The sequence below is a fragment of the Dacryopinax primogenitus genome (genome assembly GCF_000292625.1).
Source record: "Dacryopinax primogenitus strain DJM-731 SS1 chromosome Unknown DACRYscaffold_2, whole genome shotgun sequence".
In the NCBI taxonomy this organism is placed as follows: domain Eukaryota; kingdom Fungi; phylum Basidiomycota; class Dacrymycetes; order Dacrymycetales; family Dacrymycetaceae; genus Dacryopinax; species Dacryopinax primogenitus.
In genome coordinates, this window is record NW_024467199.1 from 1,022,760 (window position 1) to 1,041,775 (window position 19,016).

Consider the following 19,016-nt stretch of genomic DNA (forward strand, 5'->3'; position numbering starts at 1 on the left):
GGCTGACATTGTCTTGATGGTATTGCATAAGATCCATCCAGTTGGCGAACATGGTTCTGCGAACCGATTATGAGCACCCCCATCTCGAGTGGTTATTAAAAACTAACCTTAGCAGCTTTGCATCAGCGTCTTCTGCAGCCCGCATATTCTGCAGCTTGATGTCGGCGGTACGAATGACCCATCTGGACAGAAGTCCGGCCTTGACACGCTGTATAACATCTCAGAAAGGAGGGAAGGTGCTTTGAAATGAAAATTACGCTGTTAGCATGAGCCTGGAATGCCTGAACAAGTAACCGATGAGTACGATCTCGTCGAGCAACGACCACCCAATCTGATCGTATATAAGTACTAAGAAGCATCACGAGAGGAAACAAAAAGTACGTTGAAATGCGGCCCTCAATCTGTCCTGTTCCATCTTTGCCGCCCACTGTTGCTGCCGACGTCGAGCCAGAGCAGTCAGCCATGCTTTCCATGTAGAGGTCAAGAGCAGTGCTTGATGGGCCATCCGAGCTCTCCTTCGATTCACACCGAGCTGATTCAGTGCGATTCTCCATTTGTTCACAGTCTGTGCACATGATTTCAGGGCGTGATAACGATCTGCGAGCCTCTCGGCATCATGCTGAGTTTCCAACCGGGACTTCCATAGTCGGTAATAGGCGATGGCCCGCCTGCAGTCGATCTCGCAGGCAGCGTCTAAAGCGCGCTCTAAATCAAGGTCAAGTGGGGAATCGTTGACTGTGCGGAACACACGCACCGTCCATCTGTAGAGTAGTTTGCAAATTTCTCGTCCACTTTTCAAACGAATTTGCCACTAAGCGCTTGTTCGTAATCCGCAACACAAGAACACATCGTTCTTCCGCTACCCATGTTCGGAGAGCCTCGAATAGCAACACCTTGTCTCGAACATCCGCAAACATGCGGGCCTTGCGCGAGAGGGCTTTGACAGCGGTGAACTTCGTCTTCCATTTTTCGAGTACACGGAATGATGCAGAGCTCTTGTACAATGCATCGGCGAGGGCTTTGTCTTGGCTATACAGAATTCAGTGTGAGGCCGAAGAATTGGCTTTGCAAACCCACGCATGTTTCCGCCACCAATCGAAGGCATTAGCCATTCGGTGGAAATTGGATTTCCGAACCACTGCCCACTCCACAACGCGCAAACGGGCAGCATGCTTCCAAGTTTCCCAAACATGCTGAAATGTCCGCTCCTCCTTCACAGACGCGATCTCGTTTGCCCATGATATAATCGCCTGCAGATGTTTGGCCTTGTCTGTCCATATTGCGAATGTGCGATCTACCACAGTGGCATTATGGAAGTGTACGGCGCGACGAGTTCGATGGGCTTGTAGCCATTTCTACGAATAATTAGCCGGGAAAGACGTGAGAGCTTATGAGTACTTACCTCCCAAGACTCTCTCACCAGTCTGCTTTCCCAAATATCCCTCACCGCCAACATCCGCTGCCTCAAATCCTGCACCATGCGCTTCTTATCTCGCTCTTTCTTGCGATCCTTCCACAGCCGCCAAAACTCCATCAACCTTCGAATGCGATCCACATTCCCCGCACGAGGAATGAGATCACGATGCTTGTCCAGCATGTTGCGCCATATGTCTAGGCATTCGCGCACGTTGATCTCGTCGGATGCACGAGCGACCTGAGCGTAATTGTCCTAGCATGCACGTACACGTTCAGCGATGCACCCGATATAAGCATTACGACATACCACAAGAATATCCGTTCGATCTCGCCATCGCTGAAAGCAAATATTCAAAGCGACGTTCCTTCTGAAATCATCCGCATCCCGTTCCATCTTCATTAACTCCCAAGCGTCCGGTCCTCCAGGCTCTTCAGGCTCTCGCGAGGCAGGTGCTGGTGCTGGTGCTGGTGAAACTCGAGCTGTTCCGTTTGCGACCTTCATCCGGTCAGGCTGCACGCGACGGCTTGTCACGGGTCGGGAAGCCTGTGCATTGGTAGAAGCTCGTAACCGGGGTGGTGAAGCAGCCTTCTCGAACAAGCGTCTAGACGCACTCGCTAGAGAAGGGGTCGTTTGTGATCGTACGACACCACTCTGAGCAAAACTAGGAGGGGGTGGAGGTTTCCGCAGCGCTCGATCCGATTTCAAGGGGACGGTGTTGTCCTTCCAGTGTACAGCCCGCGACGCCTCAGATGGTGCCGGAGTGGGTAGCGCTCCTCGCATGACGGTTTTTGGTATCGTAGGTGGGACGTAAGACGGAGTCGATTCCCTGTAGGAGCGACTCCGCACAATTGGTGAATCCAGATGCCTCTTTCCAAGTGGCTCAGCGGTGCCATCACTATCCGCCTCGCTCATCCCTTCGCTCGCTTCATACTCTGTCCCATTCTCGACACCTCCGCCATTCGATGACACCCCATTCACCTTCTTCAATATCTCCCACCTTTCTCTCCATGACGGCGCGCGAATGGAATGAAGCTTCAGAAGCACCCTGTACAATACCGCGTCTTCCTCCAAGCCGTGCGCCTCGAGCACTTCTTCATACGCATCAGTGAGGGCGCTGATAGAGGAGCCTTGCACAGGTGCTCGGGAGATGATCTCTTCCACTAGCTGAATGTCTGCACGAGAGAGAGAGGACAACGGAACAGAAGAGATGGAGCTGGATGTTGACAGGTCGTCCATCTGCTTGCGCTCATAGTCTGGTGGCAGCAGATGAGCGCTTACTGGCAGGGTATACAAGACGCGTCCAGGGATCGATAACGCGCCTCTTCATGAGGCGACGCGTAGGCGGATGCAATTTGATTGAAATGATCTTGAGTGGGGTGAGTATGAACTACAATGCTAGAATACAGCGAAGAAAAACAGAAGAAATAACATATTAAACAATCTTCCAGTAAACAGCCGTGCATCCCCAACCGGCAACAACGGTCTCCTGCACGGGTACGTTCCTACCTCTGACCTTCCCTTCCATATCCTTGATGACCTTCCTTGTCTCTTTAACCATGAACCTGCTTCCTGGCTCTGTCCTGAATGGCTGCACGTATGACGGCATCGGCACGGCCGATTGCTTCCCATTTCCAAGCTCGAAGGAACGGTTTTGGCCCCACGTCAACACGTCGTATCCGGCATTGGTGTCGGAGATGGTGTCCAGGGTCAGCATCGCGTGACCGGTCGGAGAGACGGAGATAGCACGGGGTTGAAGTGCCTCAAGGGCCTTCGTTTTGTCATTGTCTGGCAGATGATAAGATTGACAATAGCAAACATGAGACAAATGCTCACATTCCATGATCCCACTCACGGCCCTGACCTTCACTGGGGACCCTTGAGACTGGGTATACTGTCCGTTTCCAAGCAGACCCCATTGGCCCATTCCGGCTGCGAGGACATCCACTCCAGCAGTATTCTCACCTGGTATTGTCCTCTCCATCGTAAAATAAACGACATCCCCTCCAGTCGAAATGTGTGTGCATCTCACGGCCGCGCCGCGGGGATATGGTCGCGAGAGCACCACCTCCGTGGGGATGGGGACAGAGGTGAGAGTCATAGTCGCCCCCAAGCCGAGTTGACCGTATTCATTCGCGCCCCAAGAAAGAACGCGGCCTTCCTCAGCCGTGAGCAGATAGCTGCTTCGTCCGCCAGCGATAAGCTGCTTCCCCTTGACCTCCTTCAAGCTTGGTACCTCGTACAGCTTCGTGCTCCAGTGGATGTCGGTGTCATCCCCGGCAACCGGAAGGGGTGGAGCGGTGGGACGAGCAAAGGGAGTTGATTGCTCTGATGGGTCTTTGGACGCTTTGGGAATAAGGTCGATGGGCTTGTCTTGTGGTGGATTAGATGAGATACGGGCGCTGATGCGGCTAATGCCGAGCTGGCCGTAATCGTTCGCTTTAGCATTCACAGCATGTGTGAATGCACGACCAGCCGATGTGAGTGCGAGGAGGTGATCACGTCCTGCAGAAATGGAGGTGAACCTATCAACTAGTCAGCAAACATTCCTAGCATACAGAGGACAGAGTATGCACTTTTCTCTACCTCGAAGAGGAAACTCCGGTTTGAGCTCAACATGGTCAAGGGTTGGCTGAGTGTGCCATAGCCATGAAGTTGTCCACCAAGGAGAGGACTCCTCTTTGATATTTCCATGGCGTGATTCCTTCGCAGATAGCACGAACACTCTTCCTGAACTTGATAGTGCATATACCTTGCTCTCCGTTATTGTCAGGCTCTTGATATCCTTGCCTGTCAACGTAAGCTTCGGTTTCCTCGCTTCTTTTGACTTGTTTTCGAAGAACTCATCTCCCCATTGATAAACGTTCCCTGCTGCGTCGACGCAAGCACCGTGCTTCTCGTGCAAGGCCAAGTCACGCAGTGCAATGCCAGACAGATGTGGAAGGGGTTGGGGATTACGAATAGCTTTTGTGGTTGAGGCAGAGGATGATGCTACCCGATAGTCATTTGACCCCCAGGACCAAGCGGTCAGTGAGTCGGTGGAGTCCTGTATAGGCTGGACGGCCACGGCACCAGTTGTCTTCTTGGGTGGTGCCGCGTCATTGTAGACAAGTCCAGCACCGAAGACCGTTATGGCGGTTACACCAACAGCTGCTGCGAGAGCAAGCTGTACTTGTCGGGGTTGCTTCAACGTTCGTCTGATACCCGTGGCGAGCAGCCGAGCTTGGGATGACATCTTCAAAGGGATGGTCGCTGGAGAGGCTCCAGTTGACGTTCAGCTTGGTTGGCTGTCAAGCGCGCACCCTGACGGAGACACGGAGCTTCTTCGGTTCAAACCTCAACCACGTGAAAAGGAGTGGCAGTGGCAGTGCTCGTAAAACTGTACATTTTCATTCAGGCCCTTGAGCTCGTCGTCTCCCCACCATCCAAAAGTACCGTGCCCATCGCTGCCAAAAATGGAGAACGATAAGGTGCGTGTTCTCATCGTTGAAAAGGGATGCGACACTGACTGTGTGTTCAGGGAACTCTCGTTGATCTTTACGTGCCCCGGAAATGCTCCGTCACCAGTGCGCCTTGTTAGAAATTCGTTCCATTGCGCATGTACTGACCTTTCGCCAGACCGCCTTATCATCGCTAAGGACTACGCATCCGTACAAATCTCGGTCTGCGACGTCGATGCCGAGGGCAAGGCGCTGCCTACGTCCACAACCTTTGCTATCTCTGGCGATGTGCGCTCTATGGGCGAGTCAGACGATTCCATCAACAGGCTGGCGACCAAGGCTGGACGTACGTCCTATTTATGCATGCCACCTCGATATAAGTACTGACACAGGTTGGATAGTGTTGAAGAACGTCTGGTCATACTCGAAGTAGAGGGTGCTAGAGGTGCATGTGTTGGGCTTGTCTCCTTTGACCTCTGTATTTTTCCCTGGCGGCGTCATGCGCAAGGTAATATGACGACGTTTACATGCGAATTCTGTGCACCAACCGCCTGTCACTGTTCCATGAACCGCGGGTGCCCGTGAGGAATATGTGTATGCGGTTAAAGTGATAGTATCTGAGGTGCTGTATTTGGGAGTCCGTGGATTTTATTTACTGGGTTCCATTGAACAGCTAACGATATGAGCCTTTACATCCACCGATCCGGGATATTCTTCTCGTCAACTTCGAAATTCCACCCCGGATGTTTGGCGCATCTGGAATGTCATTGGAATGGAAATCGGTGTCGTGACGGATCTTTGAGCACTTCGGGTAAGTGCACAGGCCATCTGTGACATTTCTCCTCTAAGGATTTTAGCCACGGCGGACATTTGTAGCATTGTCGCTCGTCGTGACTCGTGGGCGGTCAGCACTTTTCTCCATCTGTCGGGTGGTTCAAGTGAAACAAAGGCGACGTCTGCGGAGGGTAGTTGATCTAGCGAAAGACCCAACAGCGATGCTATCTTTTGCTCCTTAGCAACGGGAATCAAACAGGTCATTGTCAAATTCTGGGTATGTCCAAAGCGACGCAGATGACAATGGCTTTCGTCGTTTTCCACGAGCTCGCAGCGGTGTCCCTGGATGCACTGAAGAAGACACGTGTTGTCCAAGTGCCTATGCGCCTCCGTCACTTGTTGCCTCAGGTTTGAGATGCTCTGAAATTCGGCCGTACGCAGGGAGCCCAGCAATATTACACCTGGTGAACCAATACCAGGCCCCTGACTTGATTCTCCTGAAGCCACAAGTCCAAGTGCCGTTTCAACATGTCGGTGGAGGAGCTGATGCCATTTGTCCTCGATCTTCATTTCACTCAACAGTGCGTCGCCATTGACATGGTGATAACACAGCACATGTAAGAGCAGCTGATGAGCCGTGCAATATACATAGCCTGCACAGGAATGCACAATGAAGCTCGTCGGACGACCAACAAACAGGAGAGTGCTGTTCGGCAAGCGGCAGATTATGCCTCCGTGGCGAGCACTTCCGGGCAGTTAGGGCCATCGCTGCTCACCCATATCATTGCTCATACCCATCTCATTCCCGCACAATTAGTGCATTCACCCCTCTCCACACCCTCCAAGGCATGCCCTTCGTGCCCCGACTTATTCTACGGTCTCGACCGCCTGCATTACGACGAAGTTACTCGTTCTTATCCAACAAACAAGGACGTCCGTGGTTCAAGGGTGCAGCAGCGAAACAGCAACAACCACAAGGACAGCGACAACAAGCACCTACACAACAATCCAGCTCAGTGCTGAGCAGGGATGCACAGGAATGTGATGGAATTGCCGTCTCCGTTGACGGATTGACGGAGGGGAAGCCTGTCACCGATGTGAAGACCTCCGCATCACCCTTGTCCACTGAGGCACCGCCCACCTCCCCTTCGATGTCCATCTCGATAGCAAATGCACTCACTTGGCCATCCCCGACCCTCCCACCGACGGATCACCCACAGATGTCAATCTTTGATCTCACTGTACAGCGGTTCTATTCTATCAACCGACCTTTGTTCTCAATCGTCTTGCCGGTTACTCCGTCCGCAACCCACCCCGAGGAAGTAGACAAGGAGGCTGAAGCGGACGCAGCGCGTCTCCTCGCTCGTGCTCTGGTGATGAGCAAACTGGGCGCGGAGAAGGACTGGGACGATGTAATCGCCAAGCTTGAGGGGAGGCTTGAGGAGGAGAACGCATATGAGAACGTGGTCAGTATGGACAGTGTGAAGAGGAAAAGGAGGAAGAAGATGACGAAACACAAGTGAGTCTATGTATCCTGCATACATCGAGCTCCTGTTGACTGACTGCGTCCTCCGTAGATTCAAGAAGAGGAGACGGGTAGGCATTCTCGGTCACTTGGCCGATATTCCTTAGTCTGACCACGTATTTAGGCACAACGCGCTGAACGCCAGCGACTGGGAAAATAGACGCGCAATCATATTATGACGGCGCCCTTCTCCTGCAGGCCGATTATCGCGATGCATTCTCTACTGCAAGAGCTCGTGTAGTTCTGATGAGGTCACCGGTAATGCGGACGGCTGTTGTGTTCTTTACTTTATATGTCAGGTATATCATCAATCACATACCGTCCGCAACTCGCATCGGCTGGACTAATGCTTGTGAATGTCATACTCAGCAACTTCTCTGGTATCTTGGCAATAGCCAGCTGCGGCTTCATGTCGCAGCTCCAATCCTCCACAAACCGCAACGCTGTGGTCCTTTGCTGAGCCTCCTTCGGATGCACCCACGGTACGCAAGGCCCGCCCAGGGATAACAACTGAACAAACCGGGTGAAGATAAATCCGGCACGGTAAAATGCGCTTCGGAAGGGTCTTCAAGAACGTGCGCCGCGTGTTTTTCGCGAGATGTCTTGCACCATAAACGTAAACAAGGACGCAATCTTGTCTTGTTGACCCGCCGTCTGGCGTCCGCCCGCATTCTGGCGCCCGCTGAGCTGGTTGTACTTTGCTCTTGGAGCGCGGCTAGCAAATCATTTAAGCAAACGACCGTGTATGAACTCCGCGGTGAAGTGAAATGAGTGATGATATGTAGGGGATTCTATGATTGATATGGGAAAATGAACACTGAAAGATGACAATCTTGTGGGAAGATTATACACCACGAAGGCCCAGGGCTAGAAAGTGTTGGAAGCTGAGGTTATTTTATTTTGCTAGCAAAATAAGTGATTTATGGAATGAAAGCAAAGACCCGGCAAGCCTCGGCCGAGGATGATGATGAGATTGCGCCATGGATGCTTCCGAACCCCCACTGTCGGCAATAAAACTGTTCAGACCGGGCCTGCACCCTAATAACGCCAGCTGAGCTCCCCCATCCTTCGCTCCCTTACCCTCACCGTTCTCTCTTCTCCCACCACCTCTCCCATTTCTTGCTAGATTACCCCCTCTTAGATCACATCCCTTCTACTGCACAATGGCTTCCAACGGTCACGTCGCTGCCTCTGCTCTGGCCCCAGGTCACTTCCTCTTCACTTCTGAATCCGTGCGTAATCCGACGCGTCCCCAACGAGTTCTAGTTTTACTGACATTACACGTGTAGGTCGGTGAGGGTCACCCAGGTACAGTTGGTGCTCGAATAGTAGGCTCGAGCAAGTTTTTGATGCGTTTCTGCTATAGATAAGATCGCTGATCAGGTCTCCGATGCCATCGTGAGTGGGCGGTTTATTCGGTGGCGTCCTAAGGATAGTCAGCTGACAAACGCGTCATCTCCAGCTCGATGCTTGCCTTGCCGGGGATCCCTTCTCCAAGGTTGCTTGTGAGACTGCCACCAAGACCGGCATGATCATGGTCTTCGGTGAGATCACCACCAAGACCCAATTGGACTACCAGCAGATCATCCGTGACACGATCCGCAAGATCGGTTACGACCACTCTGAGAAGGGCTTTGACTACAAGACCTGCAACATCCTGGTCGCTATCGAGCAGCAGTCTCCGGATATTGCTCAGGGTCTTGACCACGGTTCTCTGGAGAACATTGGCGCTGGTGATCAGGGTATCATGTTTGGCTATGCCACCGACGAGACTCCGGAATACATGCCCCTTACTATCATGCTCGCCCACAAGCTGAACCACGCTATGTCCGTTGCTCGCCGTGACGGATCCCTGCCTTGGCTCCGCCCCGACTCGAAGACTCAGGTCACGATTGAATACAAGAAGGATGGTGGTGCTACCATTCCTCTCCGTGTCGACACTATCGTTATCTCCACTCAGCATGCTGAGGAAATTTCAACGGAGGACCTGCGCAAGGAGATCCTCGAGAAGATCGTCAAGGCTACTATCCCCGCTAAGCTGCTTGATGAGCGCACCGTTTACCACGTAAGTCCGCTCTATGTCCGAGGTCAGGGGCCCATTTTGATTAATGTAACAGATCCAACCGTCAGGCCGTTTCGTTATTGGTGGTCCTCAGGGTGATGCCGGTCTCACTGGTCGTAAGATCATTGTCGACTCCTATGGTGGCTGGGGTGCCCACGGTGGTGGAGCCTTCTCCGGCAAGGACTGGTCCAAGGTCGACCGTTCTGCTGCCTACACCGCCCGGTGGATTGCCAAGTCCCTCGTTGCTGCCGGCCTTGCTCGCCGTGCCCTCGTTCAACTTTCATACGCCATCGGTGTCGCAGAGCCCCTTTCCGTCTTCGTTGACTCCTACGGCACCGGCAAGGTCTCCGATGAGGAGCTCACCCAGGTTATCCGCAAGAACTGGGATCTCCGTCCGGGTGTCATCGTCAAGGACCTTGGCCTCCAGAAGCCCCAATACCTCGCCACTGCCTCTTACGGCCATTTCGGCAACCCCGCATACAGCTGGGAAAAGCCTAAGCAGCTCAGGCTTTGAGCGCTTTTACGACTTTTTTTCATTCCGGGCTACCGTGCCCAGTGGTACGGCCCCTGAACGAGCTCATCCTCGTTCCCTTTTCTATCTTCTGCGTATAATCTAGTACGATCCCGCTGGGTTACCGGACTCATACGGTCCAACTTGGTCCCAACTTGCAACTCATGTCGCCCTGCGACGCCTTTCGCTCCTTACCGCTCTCACATAGAAGAACGAATTGTCCAACCAACAACCAATCCGTCTCGTCCATCCTCATCTTGGCTTACCTCTCTGCTCCGCCGTCACCACATGCGGCGTGTTGTCGTTGATATCTGGTCCCTCCCTCATGTGGTACATGTCTCCCTCTCTTTGGCAGCAGGTGTCTGTGTTTCCTTTTGTGTCTCTCGAGGTTACAGGAAGTCGCACCTCATGTGGTTGATCATCATGTGTACTATTTACCCCATCAATTCAATAGCGTTCAACCGCACATAGATTCTCGTGAGAAATGCATTATGCAAGGGTGATGATGCCAATCAGATAGTATACAGTGTAGGTATTACACGAAGATGACGATGACACAGCCTGAGTGAGAGATCACAAAGTCTAAGGGGTATGTACTCTTTGCACAGGTCACCCGTTAGCCCAAACCCCGAGTGGATCATAGTTCGCATCTGAATTTGATTTCAGGTCGGTTTCTACTACCGGCGGGGCGATAACCGGTTCTGCATTGATTACAGTGGTAGCCGGGATTGTGGCACTTGGTGCGACTGTTACGCACACGTCATCCAGAGGGCTCGTGAACTGGGTAGTCAAGCGTGATGCACGAGCAGTAAGGCTGGAGGTATCCTGTGTTGATGTTCTGGAAAGGCGTGTCGGAAGTGCGATTGAAGGATCGCTAATTGAAAGCGAAGCGAAGGTGGACGTCGAGGGTTCTACTTCCACCGGAGAAGAAGCATCCGATTTTGGAGATGCAACAGTTAGCGGAGCGGGATCCGACCAGGGATTCCGCTCCACAACCATTTGTGATCCCCCTACCTTCGGCAGATATGGCGTATACGTCGGTGCCTTTCGTTCCGTAAGCTCCCCTTCTCTTTCAGTGGAGTCGACCGCTAAGTTCCTACTGATCTCCTTGGCCACGCCGCCGTAAGCCGCTTGGGCTGCGGAAGCGGCTGTTCGGGCGCCGGAGGAAACAGAAGCCCACAGGGATCGCATGGTCGTGCCGGAGGATTCGGAGAAGATATCTGGTAGACCACCTCGGGGTGATGGTTGTGGGGTGCGCGTCCTCGGCAGGGGCAGGTATTGTGCACCCTGAACATGTACTAGATCAGGGAGGGACCCAGTTTGGGACTGACCATGCATGGAAAGGCCCACTGAGTCCACCCCCGGAGTTGTACGGAGAGATTCAACTTGCATTGTCACGATTGATGGTGTTGATGTGCGGCTGATTGGCTCAGATGATGCCGCCAGCGAGGTCAGATCATCGATCTCGTCCGGAAGTACAGGATCTTCCGAGCTGCTATCGATCGGCCCAAGAAATTCTGCTCCAACCGCTTGGTTAACCACGATACGCCCGTTCATCTCCTCATCCGACCTTCCATAAAGCTGGTGCCAGAAGCGGACATCACGTGGGTTGGGCATTAGAACCCCCATATCGGAGCCAGGGTCTCGTCGCGTTGGTTCATCAAGGGCATGGTCGTAATCGGCATTCTGGTACTCCGATTTATTCCTGCTTGTGTTGAAGAAGTCCCAAATGCTGTAGGTCCGTTGCCAAGGTGGTTGGCTTTGTTCCGAGCCGGCAGTGCGTCGTTCTCTCTCGCTGTTAAAAAGGAAAGACCCAAACTGGCAGGCGTACAGGTGATAGTGTAGCTTCTGCAGGAACAGCTCATTGAATTCGAAACGTGTAGGGAATTGTCGTTGAATCTGCCGAACGCATTCAAGAAACTGATGGAAGACAGGGCTCGTTTCCTTGAGGTGACTTTGGCCGGCAAATTGCTTTTGCACCGAAGCGAAGAAAGCTTGCGCGGCATCTGCGCCACCCGGACCCGTGCCGGCATCCCCAGAGGCAGTTACAAAGAACTTTTCGGAAGAGAGATGTCCGCAACGGTCCGCAAACCGATGGCCAAAAGCCAGCCAGTCCTTTTCGACAAGAATCTGGAAGCCGCGGAATGTGCGATAAAATGGATCGAGGCAGAGTTCGGCAATTGACGCCAGTTGAGCAGTACGATCCCATCCGTCAGAACAGTGAACCAAGACGTGTGAAGAATTGACATGCACGTTTCGAACAATAAGGAGTGCACCATCAAGAATCGCAGAAATATGCCTGAGCCAACCAGACTTCCTCAGCGCATGCCGATCCAATAACACCGTAGCCGATTGTCCATTGTCGCTCATTTGAAGGGAAGAAGCAAGCATATCAGCTTCCCGTACACATTCAACGACTTTAGCAAGCGAGTCGCGCATGATATGTATATTGTCGATGCCGAGATAGGCTTTCTTCCCTTCTTTGTAGTGCTCCATTTTTTCTGTCCCGGCACCTTTTGCCACGTTCGCCATGGCGTTCGCGGTCGGCCGAGCATCGATAATCAGATTAGTTGCTGTTGCACCATATACGACTTGATGGCTGGGCTTGTGCTTAGGTTCACCACCATAAGCGGATGCAGGATTCAGATGTGACTGGAATATGGCCTCGACGAGCTTCTCGTCTTGTATAGATCGGCTGTTTGTGAGGCCGACCATGGGCTGGCTAGATCTCGTTATAGTAGCCTGTGGGAGCCATGCCAACGGCGTAAACATGCCGCGAGATATGGGAGAGCAGAATACGCACGAAGTTGGCCCAGTGGTGGTAGGTCAGGGCGGGTATACGCGCCTTGCTTCGGTATTTCGCGGCGTGCGTGAGCACTGTGTCGCTTATCCGCGCTGGGACGACCAGACGGGCAGCGTAGGTTGGGCAGAACTATTCAGCATGGCCGTCAGCATGTGTGCGAAAGAAGGTCGCGTAGGACCGGAATGGAGAGAAGGAGGGAAGGTATACGTACAGAGTAGTCCTTGTTTATATCCGTGAATCGCCAAGCCTTGGTGCGGGAACCGATGCCCATGCGCGCAAATTCCTCTCTGGAAGAGTACAATCCCCACCCATCGTTGACGTCGAACGGCGGATTCGGGGAGTAGAAGAAAGCATACATGTTGTATATACTCGCTGTTCCGGAAGACTCCGGTCAGAAATGATCAACATCCCGCAGTCAGGGAGGGACGCACGCGTCACGGTGAGCTCACGCACGCTATCGAACACGTCCGCTGAGCTCTCCTCCTTCTCGAAATACAATACAAAGGTCTCGAACGTCCGGCATCGGATTGCAAGAGGACATGTACCCCTCAGGGTCTGAGGTAATCGTGTGACCAGCGAGATGAGCGGGTATGGCACCTTTTCGTGATCTCCGTAAGCGCGTTCTGGGGGATGCAATAAGAAGGGAAAGGGACGTACCCACTTCTCCTTCTGTGAAGAGTCCTCGGTGAAGATAAGGTGATGTGCTGTAAGATGCAGGCAGCCGGAGGACTGCCCATCGTTTCCGCGGTAGATGACGTTGTCCACCTTGATTTGGCATCAACGATCAGTACACGACGCAATATATTGATACGACAGAAGCGCACCTTGGCGACCTTGATAGCATCCATACGCAAGCCGGGTGTGTCCATATCCGCAGACCGAGCCAAGTGCGACGGTAGAGAAAGGAAGTACAGTGGGAGTGTCCAGGGCAGACGATCACAGGCTTGTGTGCGCACAGGGGACCGCGTCCGTTAGTGGCGCAGCGTATTCAGTTCCCTTTTCCCGGGTAGGTGGCCAAGCCGTCCAACTGCGCATGTCTCTCCGGTCAACATCCCCCGCATGGGACGAAAAAAAATTGAGCAAAGAGAAATCTCATCTCTTTTGACTAGGTATACAGAGGAGGGCTGAGAGAGAAAGATAAAACCCGAGTCGGAAGCAGTTATAGATACATTGGCCGTGTTCATTAGCTAAAAGAAAAATCGCAGGACCTTTTCTCCCGTATCCACCACAAGAAAGAACGATCAAAGATGCGTTAATAGTGTTCATATGCTGGCCGAGCCGTCCCAGTCGTGCACAGACAATTACATTACCCGAGGGCGGTCGAGCGCATGCAGCGCCCGCGCGTCCTCTGGCCTGCGCCTCGTCCACCCCCACTGCGCTTCCTGACTCAAAGGCGGGAGCTGTGGGCCCGGTCTACCAGATTGGCGAGTGGGGTCCGGACCGTCGAGGTCCGGAAGATGGGCGCGGAGAACATCCGCAAGCCCCGGGAGGCGGGGATGCCGCGCAGGCGCGTGCATCGGAGAAGGGGTTGGAAGACCATGGTAACCAGGTTCCGGGCGTCCGGAATAAGATGAGCGTCCCGGCGGAGCTAGGGCAATGTGCGGTGGAGTATCCGGCGTGTACGGCGCTACAGAGGTGTGAGTTACCATGTTACTGGCGAAAGACGGGGGCTTACGATGAGGATAGTGTGAGTATGGACGGTGGTCCATCTCCCCTGGCGACGCGGGCGGCGACATTGGCGGCACAGGCATGTTGACCATGTACTTGCCAGACGGGCCGTGTACAGGCGAGTAAAGGGGGCTGTCGCGATCCGAGTGTGGAGGGGACATCATCGCCATGCTCATCGTGTCAACCGTAAGTGGCTCGCGGGGCCACTTAACAGTCTGTCTGGGCGCGTTGTCGAGCGCGATGCCCTTGCAGTCGTAGAAGACACCATCGGGTACCTCGACCTGGGACAGTTCGGGATGTTCAGAGACAGCGGGGACGGTACGGTCGTTTTGTGTCATGTAGCAGACGAGGTGCCATTTCGCCCACCTGTCCATCGGGTCGTCCGGGGAAAGACGGACGAGCGCTGTGAATGTGAGTTTCTTCAGCCCGTCAGGCTTGATGATCCTATCCCTGCGCGAGGGATGTCGGGTCCTGGGGTTGACGTTGGCGTCAGCGATAGACGAGGGCGGAGGAGGGGCGACCCACTTGTTGCGGCGGTCGGCTTCGGTGCGCTCGAATGGGGGTACCTCCTCGTAGAAGAGGAAAGGCTCGCGCATCCTAGACTGGGACCACTTGACCCCGTCGGTCCAGCGACGGAGACAGCGTGAGGAACGATCAGAGGCGTTCGCTTCCTCCCAGACGTAGACTGTGCCGGGTACGATATGGATGTCCTTTTCGTTCTCTGTTAGACGATGGCGCATGACGGGAATCAGTCCGCGCCGAGCAGCTTCGAACACGACGAGAGCGTCATGTTGTGATGATACTGCCATCCGACTGATAGAGGGACCGTGGTTCTGGTACTTGACTGATCCGAGCATATGTTCATGGTCTTCCATGATGTAGAGGTAGAGTGAAGCAAGAGGGGGGCACGAGACCGGAGAGTGGGAGATAAGATGAGGGATCTTAAGATCAGAGAGCAGGGGGGTTACCAGGGGAGGGGAGACTAGGATGGGTGGAGTGTTTGGGCCTTATTTATGTACCGCGAGGGGAGAATAAGCCGGGGGAACAGTAGCCGAGTGATGAGGAAATAAGGGAGTTCCGGGGGGCATGGGGCAACAAGGGGTAACGTACGGGTTATATATCCCAAATGGGAAAGAGATTCAGGCAAGGCTAAATCGAATTTGGGCGGATGAGACGATGGCCAAGGACGGGGGAAAACAGCCAGAAAGAAGCTCCTCCAGAAGAGGCAGCAAGGGGCTTTAGACAAATTGCTTACGGGCTGGCAGAGAAGCTTCTTACGGGCGCAAGGATGGACTCGGTGATGTGCGAAGAGGGAGAGCCGGGGCGGGGAATGAGGCAAAGGGCAGAGAAGGAGAGAGAGAGAGAGAGAGAGAGAGAGAGAGAGAGAGAGAAAGGTCGAGGGAAAGAAGGGAGCAAGGCACGCCCATCGGCCCATCTCCATCTCATTCCATCAGACTGCCCAATCGGCAAGCTGAGTCTGAGTATACCGTCTCGAGGGGTCAGCACGGTTCCTCCCTGCCGTTTCTGGAAAGGGAAAGACGAGGGGGCGTGCCATCTATCTGCGCACTCGAGAAGCAATCGAAAGCATCGCCCAACGGCGGAGGACACCAGGAGAGAAAGAAGAAGACAGGGCCCTTCTGTGCAAGCACAAGCGACAAGCGCAAATTACCCACACGCTGCCCATGCCACTCCCCCCTCGGTCGCCAACACAAGTACACCCCGGCAGCGGGTGCCGTGTCATGGGGTCCCTCTTCTCGTTGATGAAAGCTGGATGATGAGAAGCACAGAATTTCACAACTCAGCTCGGGGGTTCTGGGCGTGCGATGGGATGGGATGGGATGGTGATGATAGATCGTGGCCCCACATCCCACAAAACTCCCGCACAGTTTCCATGTGCTGCTCCTGTTGCGCTGTTAGATTCAAGCGGTGTTTGCGGGAAAAAGGACACGCGGGCCCCGGGCAGGTCTGGCATCTCCATCATCTCCGGTTGTATTCTGTGACTAGAAATTCAATGCTGTATCCTGTTATTCCTAGGTATTGTATTGAGTGGGTATTGGAGGTGATCTGTCGGAAGGAGAGGAGGGGTGGATGCCCTATGATCCGCACATCCGGCGGCATCTGCCCTGAACGCGCAATGTGTGCACTGAGGGCTTCGTGCTAGTTCGGAGAGTGCTATATACGCCCTGAGAATCACGCTCACTCGCTTTGACCGGCCATCTCCGGAAAGGGCGTCCATGGCCAAAAGGAAACGGAAGTAAATAAATATATACATATAATTCAAATAATTTGTTCCCCCCCCCCTTGTGCCATATGCTTCCTGATGCTTCCTGCACTTACAAATCTGGGTGTTGTCCCCGCCTCGCTGTCCCGTCACTCCGGCTCTAGCTTCCGAATTCCTCAAGTCGGAGTTGAATTTATCTTTTCCCCCCTTTAACTCTGTAACATCACTCGCCTCATTCGTTCATCACGGCATCAATTTGCCCCCCACATAAATCTGCCTCCATTTTGTCTGTCCCTGTTACAAACCGCTAACAATATCAACATTCACACGTCTCTAGCTTGCCTCCGCCTGGTCTCATTTTTTCGCCATCTCATCGCATCCATTCTCCGTTCAACAACTTCAATTGTCTCTCGTAAGTCTCAACAACTTGTCACTTGATACCATAATCACACATCCCTTTTTTCTCATCGCCAGCTTAAATTCCTATTCCCCCCCTCCCTCCCCTCTCGTCATCCGGCTCATCACCCGGTCTTGTGCCCGATCCCCCGAATTTCCTCTTTCTAATTCCTTAACATCCCTTTCTTTCTTGTTTTTGCAACCGGGCGAATTCGAAACTTCACCAACCTCAACCGGCAGTCCTCGCTCCCGGCCAGTACTTTCCTTTCCTGTCCAGCCCACAGGTATGGACATGGGAGCGGAGCGGCCAGAGCAGCCCCGCCCCATTCTGCCCAGCCTGAAAGAACTCTGCATCCGCGGTACGCTCTGCTCGCTCTGTTATCCTCCCGGGTCGCGCTCACAACTGGCAATGTCCGGGCGGCACCAGTCGTTTACAACAATCTCCCTAGTGCGTGACCTCTCCCCTACGTAAAGATAACGTTGTTTCCTAATCCGGATCCGGTATCCCTTTTCTTCCTTCAATCCCCACCTCGCTCTCCGCCTTGTCCTCCCGGTCAACCCTTGGGGGTTATTTCTCATCGGGTCCCCGCAACAGGCGTCACAAGCTTCGGCCAGATGTCATACGAGACGGTCAAACCGTTCCTCATACGTGTAAGTCCCGTGCATCCCCCCTCCGTTTCCTGCATCTCCCCACGCCTTGTTCGCTCATCTCGCACGTTCTTCGTCCAACTCCCCGGGGTCGATGGTCTAATCATTTCTTGCTCGGCGCGGTCCGTTCCGTGTCCGTTCCACAGATGGATGCACAGCAACTTCATCGGGTGGAGGAAAACTCGCCGGTGAGTGAGCTCTAGCCCTCCCTCCCTTTTTCGCCCTCGTTCCCCTTCCCTTCTTCTGCCAGCTATGTGTTGGACCCCGTCTAAGCCCCGCGCGCTAAACGGTCGGCACATTTGTTTCTCCCCCCTTGTCGACTCCGCCCACGAGCGCTTCTGATCATCTTCTAGCATCTGATCGATCTAGACGAAGGTGAGCGCGCGGCATGGGCGCGAGAAAATAGACAAGGCACTGAAACTCCGCTCGTTCTATCTGACTCGGAATTTTCTCTTCCGTCTCCCTTTCGATCCTTCCCTTGATCCCCACCCTCGATGGCGATGATGATCGCAGAAATATGGAAGGCCCTCTGCACCAGCGAGTTCATCGAGATTCGCCGAGCAGTCGACAGCGGTCAATTCGATCTCCCCGGCTCCTGGCGCGAGGTGTACGATGTGAGATTCCCCATCTGCCTGAATTTTCGTGGGTCTCACTGACCCTGACCGTCCCCATTCCATTCTATAGGAGGCAGAGTCAGCCCGTGATGCCAAATTCGCTCTGCTGCAGGAGAAGATGAAGAACAACTACAAGGCCCTCGCCCACGAGAAGGAAGCGAAGCAGATCAAGGTGATTGAAAAGGCCCCTCCGGCCAAACGACGTGCATTTTCATGTGCGTCGATCGTACCATTCCTGTTCCCCAGTTCGTTCTCACGCAACCCCTTCTTCAGCTGCGGGGGGAAGGCCGACAGCCGGTCATTCACTTATGCAGAAAGCCCGGCGTGCCGCCGTGGCAAACAACCGTCAATTCGGTCACTCGGTGCCTCCCACGTCCGTTTATAAACGGCCAGGCCCATCATCGCCATCCTCAGGCAGTACCCTCTCGCGTTTATCCCACGGGTCGAATGTAACACCCCTATTCAATCCTACGATCACCTCTTCATCTGCTTCACGACCAAGCTCCGCCGACGCGCCATCTTCATCATCAAGAATCAACGCTTCTTTCTTCTCGGGGTCGAGAACAAGGTCGTCAGCCGCAGGCGCACCGTCACGGCCCGCCCTTCCTAAATCCGGCATCGGCAACGACAGATAAAATGCGATGGGAGGACCGCGTTCTGTCTCCCGTACTGATTCCGCGTTCTTCGTTCCGCAATAAATTCTGCGACATGCTGGCCTCCCGAGGGCATGGGCGGCTCTGGGTTATGCCTTCTCCCGCCGGTATCGCCCTCGATACCGGGGCACCTGTCCGATCGTGCCACCTATTCATGTGGACCGGTTGTATACATCCCCCACGCAATCATGCCCCTATGCCCAGAGTTGTATCGTGCGTTCAGTTAACTTATTATATCCATTGTTCTCATGCACGGTGCAATAATTTATACTTTCTGGTCGGTACAT

At 53.7% G+C, this 19,016-nt stretch overlaps 7 protein-coding genes across 7 annotated transcripts; 4 read left to right on the forward strand and 3 right to left on the reverse strand.

The window, feature by feature from the left end:
* Positions 1-2,758: 2,758 nt before the first annotated feature.
* DACRYDRAFT_19986 (RCC1/BLIP-II) lies at positions 2,759-4,653 on the reverse strand. The gene is made up of 3 exons (XM_040771750.1): positions 3,991-4,653; positions 3,251-3,939; positions 2,759-3,202 (listed from the first exon to the last, which is right to left on the reverse strand). Exons 1-3 carry the CDS (start codon positions 4,647-4,649, stop codon positions 2,850-2,852), a joined length of 1,701 nt encoding a protein of 566 aa, XP_040632433.1. The 5' UTR covers positions 4,650-4,653; the 3' UTR covers positions 2,759-2,849.
* A 177-nt stretch (positions 4,654-4,830) lies between these two features.
* On the forward strand, positions 4,831-5,505 carry DACRYDRAFT_19987 (40S ribosomal protein S21). Its single transcript, XM_040771751.1, has 4 exons — positions 4,831-4,884; positions 4,935-4,980; positions 5,033-5,200; positions 5,256-5,505. The coding sequence occupies exons 1-4, from the start codon at positions 4,870-4,872 to the stop codon at positions 5,285-5,287; spliced, it is 261 nt and encodes an 86-aa protein (XP_040632434.1). The 5' UTR covers positions 4,831-4,869; the 3' UTR covers positions 5,288-5,505.
* A 966-nt stretch (positions 5,506-6,471) lies between these two features.
* On the forward strand, positions 6,472-7,449 carry DACRYDRAFT_19988 (uncharacterized protein). The gene is made up of 3 exons (XM_040771752.1): positions 6,472-7,147; positions 7,206-7,224; positions 7,278-7,449. The coding sequence occupies exons 1-3, from the start codon at positions 6,477-6,479 to the stop codon at positions 7,311-7,313; spliced, it is 726 nt and encodes a 241-aa protein (XP_040632435.1). The 5' UTR covers positions 6,472-6,476; the 3' UTR covers positions 7,314-7,449.
* A 779-nt stretch (positions 7,450-8,228) lies between these two features.
* DACRYDRAFT_19989 (methionine adenosyltransferase) lies at positions 8,229-10,177 on the forward strand. The gene is made up of 5 exons (XM_040771753.1): positions 8,229-8,385; positions 8,443-8,461; positions 8,520-8,551; positions 8,616-9,218; positions 9,271-10,177. Exons 1-5 carry the CDS (start codon positions 8,317-8,319, stop codon positions 9,727-9,729), a joined length of 1,182 nt encoding a protein of 393 aa, XP_040632436.1. The 5' UTR covers positions 8,229-8,316; the 3' UTR covers positions 9,730-10,177.
* A 148-nt stretch (positions 10,178-10,325) lies between these two features.
* DACRYDRAFT_74785 (uncharacterized protein) lies at positions 10,326-13,427 on the reverse strand. The gene is made up of 6 exons (XM_040776087.1): positions 13,354-13,427; positions 13,187-13,294; positions 12,961-13,126; positions 12,741-12,901; positions 12,530-12,658; positions 10,326-12,468 (listed from the first exon to the last, which is right to left on the reverse strand). Exons 1-6 carry the CDS (start codon positions 13,396-13,398, stop codon positions 10,336-10,338), a joined length of 2,742 nt encoding a protein of 913 aa, XP_040632437.1. The 5' UTR covers positions 13,399-13,427; the 3' UTR covers positions 10,326-10,335.
* A 217-nt stretch (positions 13,428-13,644) lies between these two features.
* On the reverse strand, positions 13,645-15,365 carry DACRYDRAFT_92816 (uncharacterized protein). The gene is made up of 3 exons (XM_040777109.1): positions 14,723-15,365; positions 14,205-14,668; positions 13,645-14,156 (listed from the first exon to the last, which is right to left on the reverse strand). Exons 1-3 carry the CDS (start codon positions 15,070-15,072, stop codon positions 13,831-13,833), a joined length of 1,140 nt encoding a protein of 379 aa, XP_040632438.1. The 5' UTR covers positions 15,073-15,365; the 3' UTR covers positions 13,645-13,830.
* Positions 15,366-16,966: 1,601 nt separating this feature from the next.
* On the forward strand, positions 16,967-18,904 carry DACRYDRAFT_19995 (uncharacterized protein). Its single transcript, XM_040771754.1, has 7 exons — positions 16,967-17,173; positions 17,242-17,262; positions 17,410-17,465; positions 17,609-17,650; positions 17,816-17,837; positions 17,976-18,076; positions 18,147-18,904. The coding sequence occupies exons 1-7, from the start codon at positions 17,101-17,103 to the stop codon at positions 18,459-18,461; spliced, it is 630 nt and encodes a 209-aa protein (XP_040632439.1). The 5' UTR covers positions 16,967-17,100; the 3' UTR covers positions 18,462-18,904.
* Positions 18,905-19,016: the final 112 nt, after the last annotated feature.

What these genes read in the sequence shown, in the direction of transcription:
- DACRYDRAFT_74785 (XM_040776087.1), bottom strand. Translation starts at nt 13,398, where the DNA reads ATGGACACACCCGGCTTGCGTATGGATGCTATCAAGGTCGCCAAG. An exon ending in GCGTGAGCTCACCGTGACGC is followed by an intron (nt 12,902 to 12,960) that starts GTGCGTCCCTCC and finishes CTTCCGGAACAG; the next exon opens with CGAGTATATACAACATGTAT. An exon ending in ATATAAACAAGGACTACTCT is followed by an intron (nt 12,659 to 12,740) that starts GTACGTATACCT and finishes CATGCTGAATAG; the next exon opens with TTCTGCCCAACCTACGCTGC.
- DACRYDRAFT_92816 (XM_040777109.1), bottom strand. Translation starts at nt 15,072, where the DNA reads ATGGAAGACCATGAACATATGCTCGGATCAGTCAAGTACCAGAACCAC. An exon ending in GAAGCCGACCGCCGCAACAA is followed by an intron (nt 14,669 to 14,722) that starts GTGGGTCGCCCC and finishes CGTCAACCCCAG; the next exon opens with GACCCGACATCCCTCGCGCA. An exon ending in ATACTCACACTATCCTCATC is followed by an intron (nt 14,157 to 14,204) that starts GTAAGCCCCCGT and finishes ACACCTCTGTAG; the next exon opens with CGCCGTACACGCCGGATACT.
- DACRYDRAFT_19988 (XM_040771752.1), top strand. Translation starts at nt 6,477, where the DNA reads ATGCCCTTCGTGCCCCGACTTATTCTACGGTCTCGACCGCCTGCATTA.
- DACRYDRAFT_19995 (XM_040771754.1), top strand. Translation starts at nt 17,101, where the DNA reads ATGGACATGGGAGCGGAGCGGCCAGAGCAGCCCCGCCCCATTCTGCCC. An exon ending in CGTTTACAACAATCTCCCTA is followed by an intron (nt 17,263 to 17,409) that starts GTGCGTGACCTC and finishes TCCCCGCAACAG; the next exon opens with GCGTCACAAGCTTCGGCCAG. An exon ending in GGGTGGAGGAAAACTCGCCG is followed by an intron (nt 17,651 to 17,815) that starts GTGAGTGAGCTC and finishes ATCATCTTCTAG; the next exon opens with CATCTGATCGATCTAGACGA.
- DACRYDRAFT_19989 (XM_040771753.1), top strand. Translation starts at nt 8,317, where the DNA reads ATGGCTTCCAACGGTCACGTCGCTGCCTCTGCTCTGGCCCCAGGTCAC. An exon ending in ATCAGGTCTCCGATGCCATC is followed by an intron (nt 8,552 to 8,615) that starts GTGAGTGGGCGG and finishes CGTCATCTCCAG; the next exon opens with CTCGATGCTTGCCTTGCCGG. An exon ending in ATGAGCGCACCGTTTACCAC is followed by an intron (nt 9,219 to 9,270) that starts GTAAGTCCGCTC and finishes TTAATGTAACAG; the next exon opens with ATCCAACCGTCAGGCCGTTT.
- DACRYDRAFT_19987 (XM_040771751.1), top strand. An exon ending in CCGGAAATGCTCCGTCACCA is followed by an intron (nt 4,981 to 5,032) that starts GTGCGCCTTGTT and finishes ACCTTTCGCCAG; the next exon opens with ACCGCCTTATCATCGCTAAG. An exon ending in GCTGGCGACCAAGGCTGGAC is followed by an intron (nt 5,201 to 5,255) that starts GTACGTCCTATT and finishes CAGGTTGGATAG; the next exon opens with TGTTGAAGAACGTCTGGTCA.
- DACRYDRAFT_19986 (XM_040771750.1), bottom strand. Translation starts at nt 4,649, where the DNA reads ATGTCATCCCAAGCTCGGCTGCTCGCCACGGGTATCAGACGAACGTTG. An exon ending in CCTCTTCGAGGTAGAGAAAA is followed by an intron (nt 3,940 to 3,990) that starts GTGCATACTCTG and finishes ACTAGTTGATAG; the next exon opens with GTTCACCTCCATTTCTGCAG. An exon ending in CGTGAGTGGGATCATGGAAT is followed by an intron (nt 3,203 to 3,250) that starts GTGAGCATTTGT and finishes ATCATCTGCCAG; the next exon opens with ACAATGACAAAACGAAGGCC.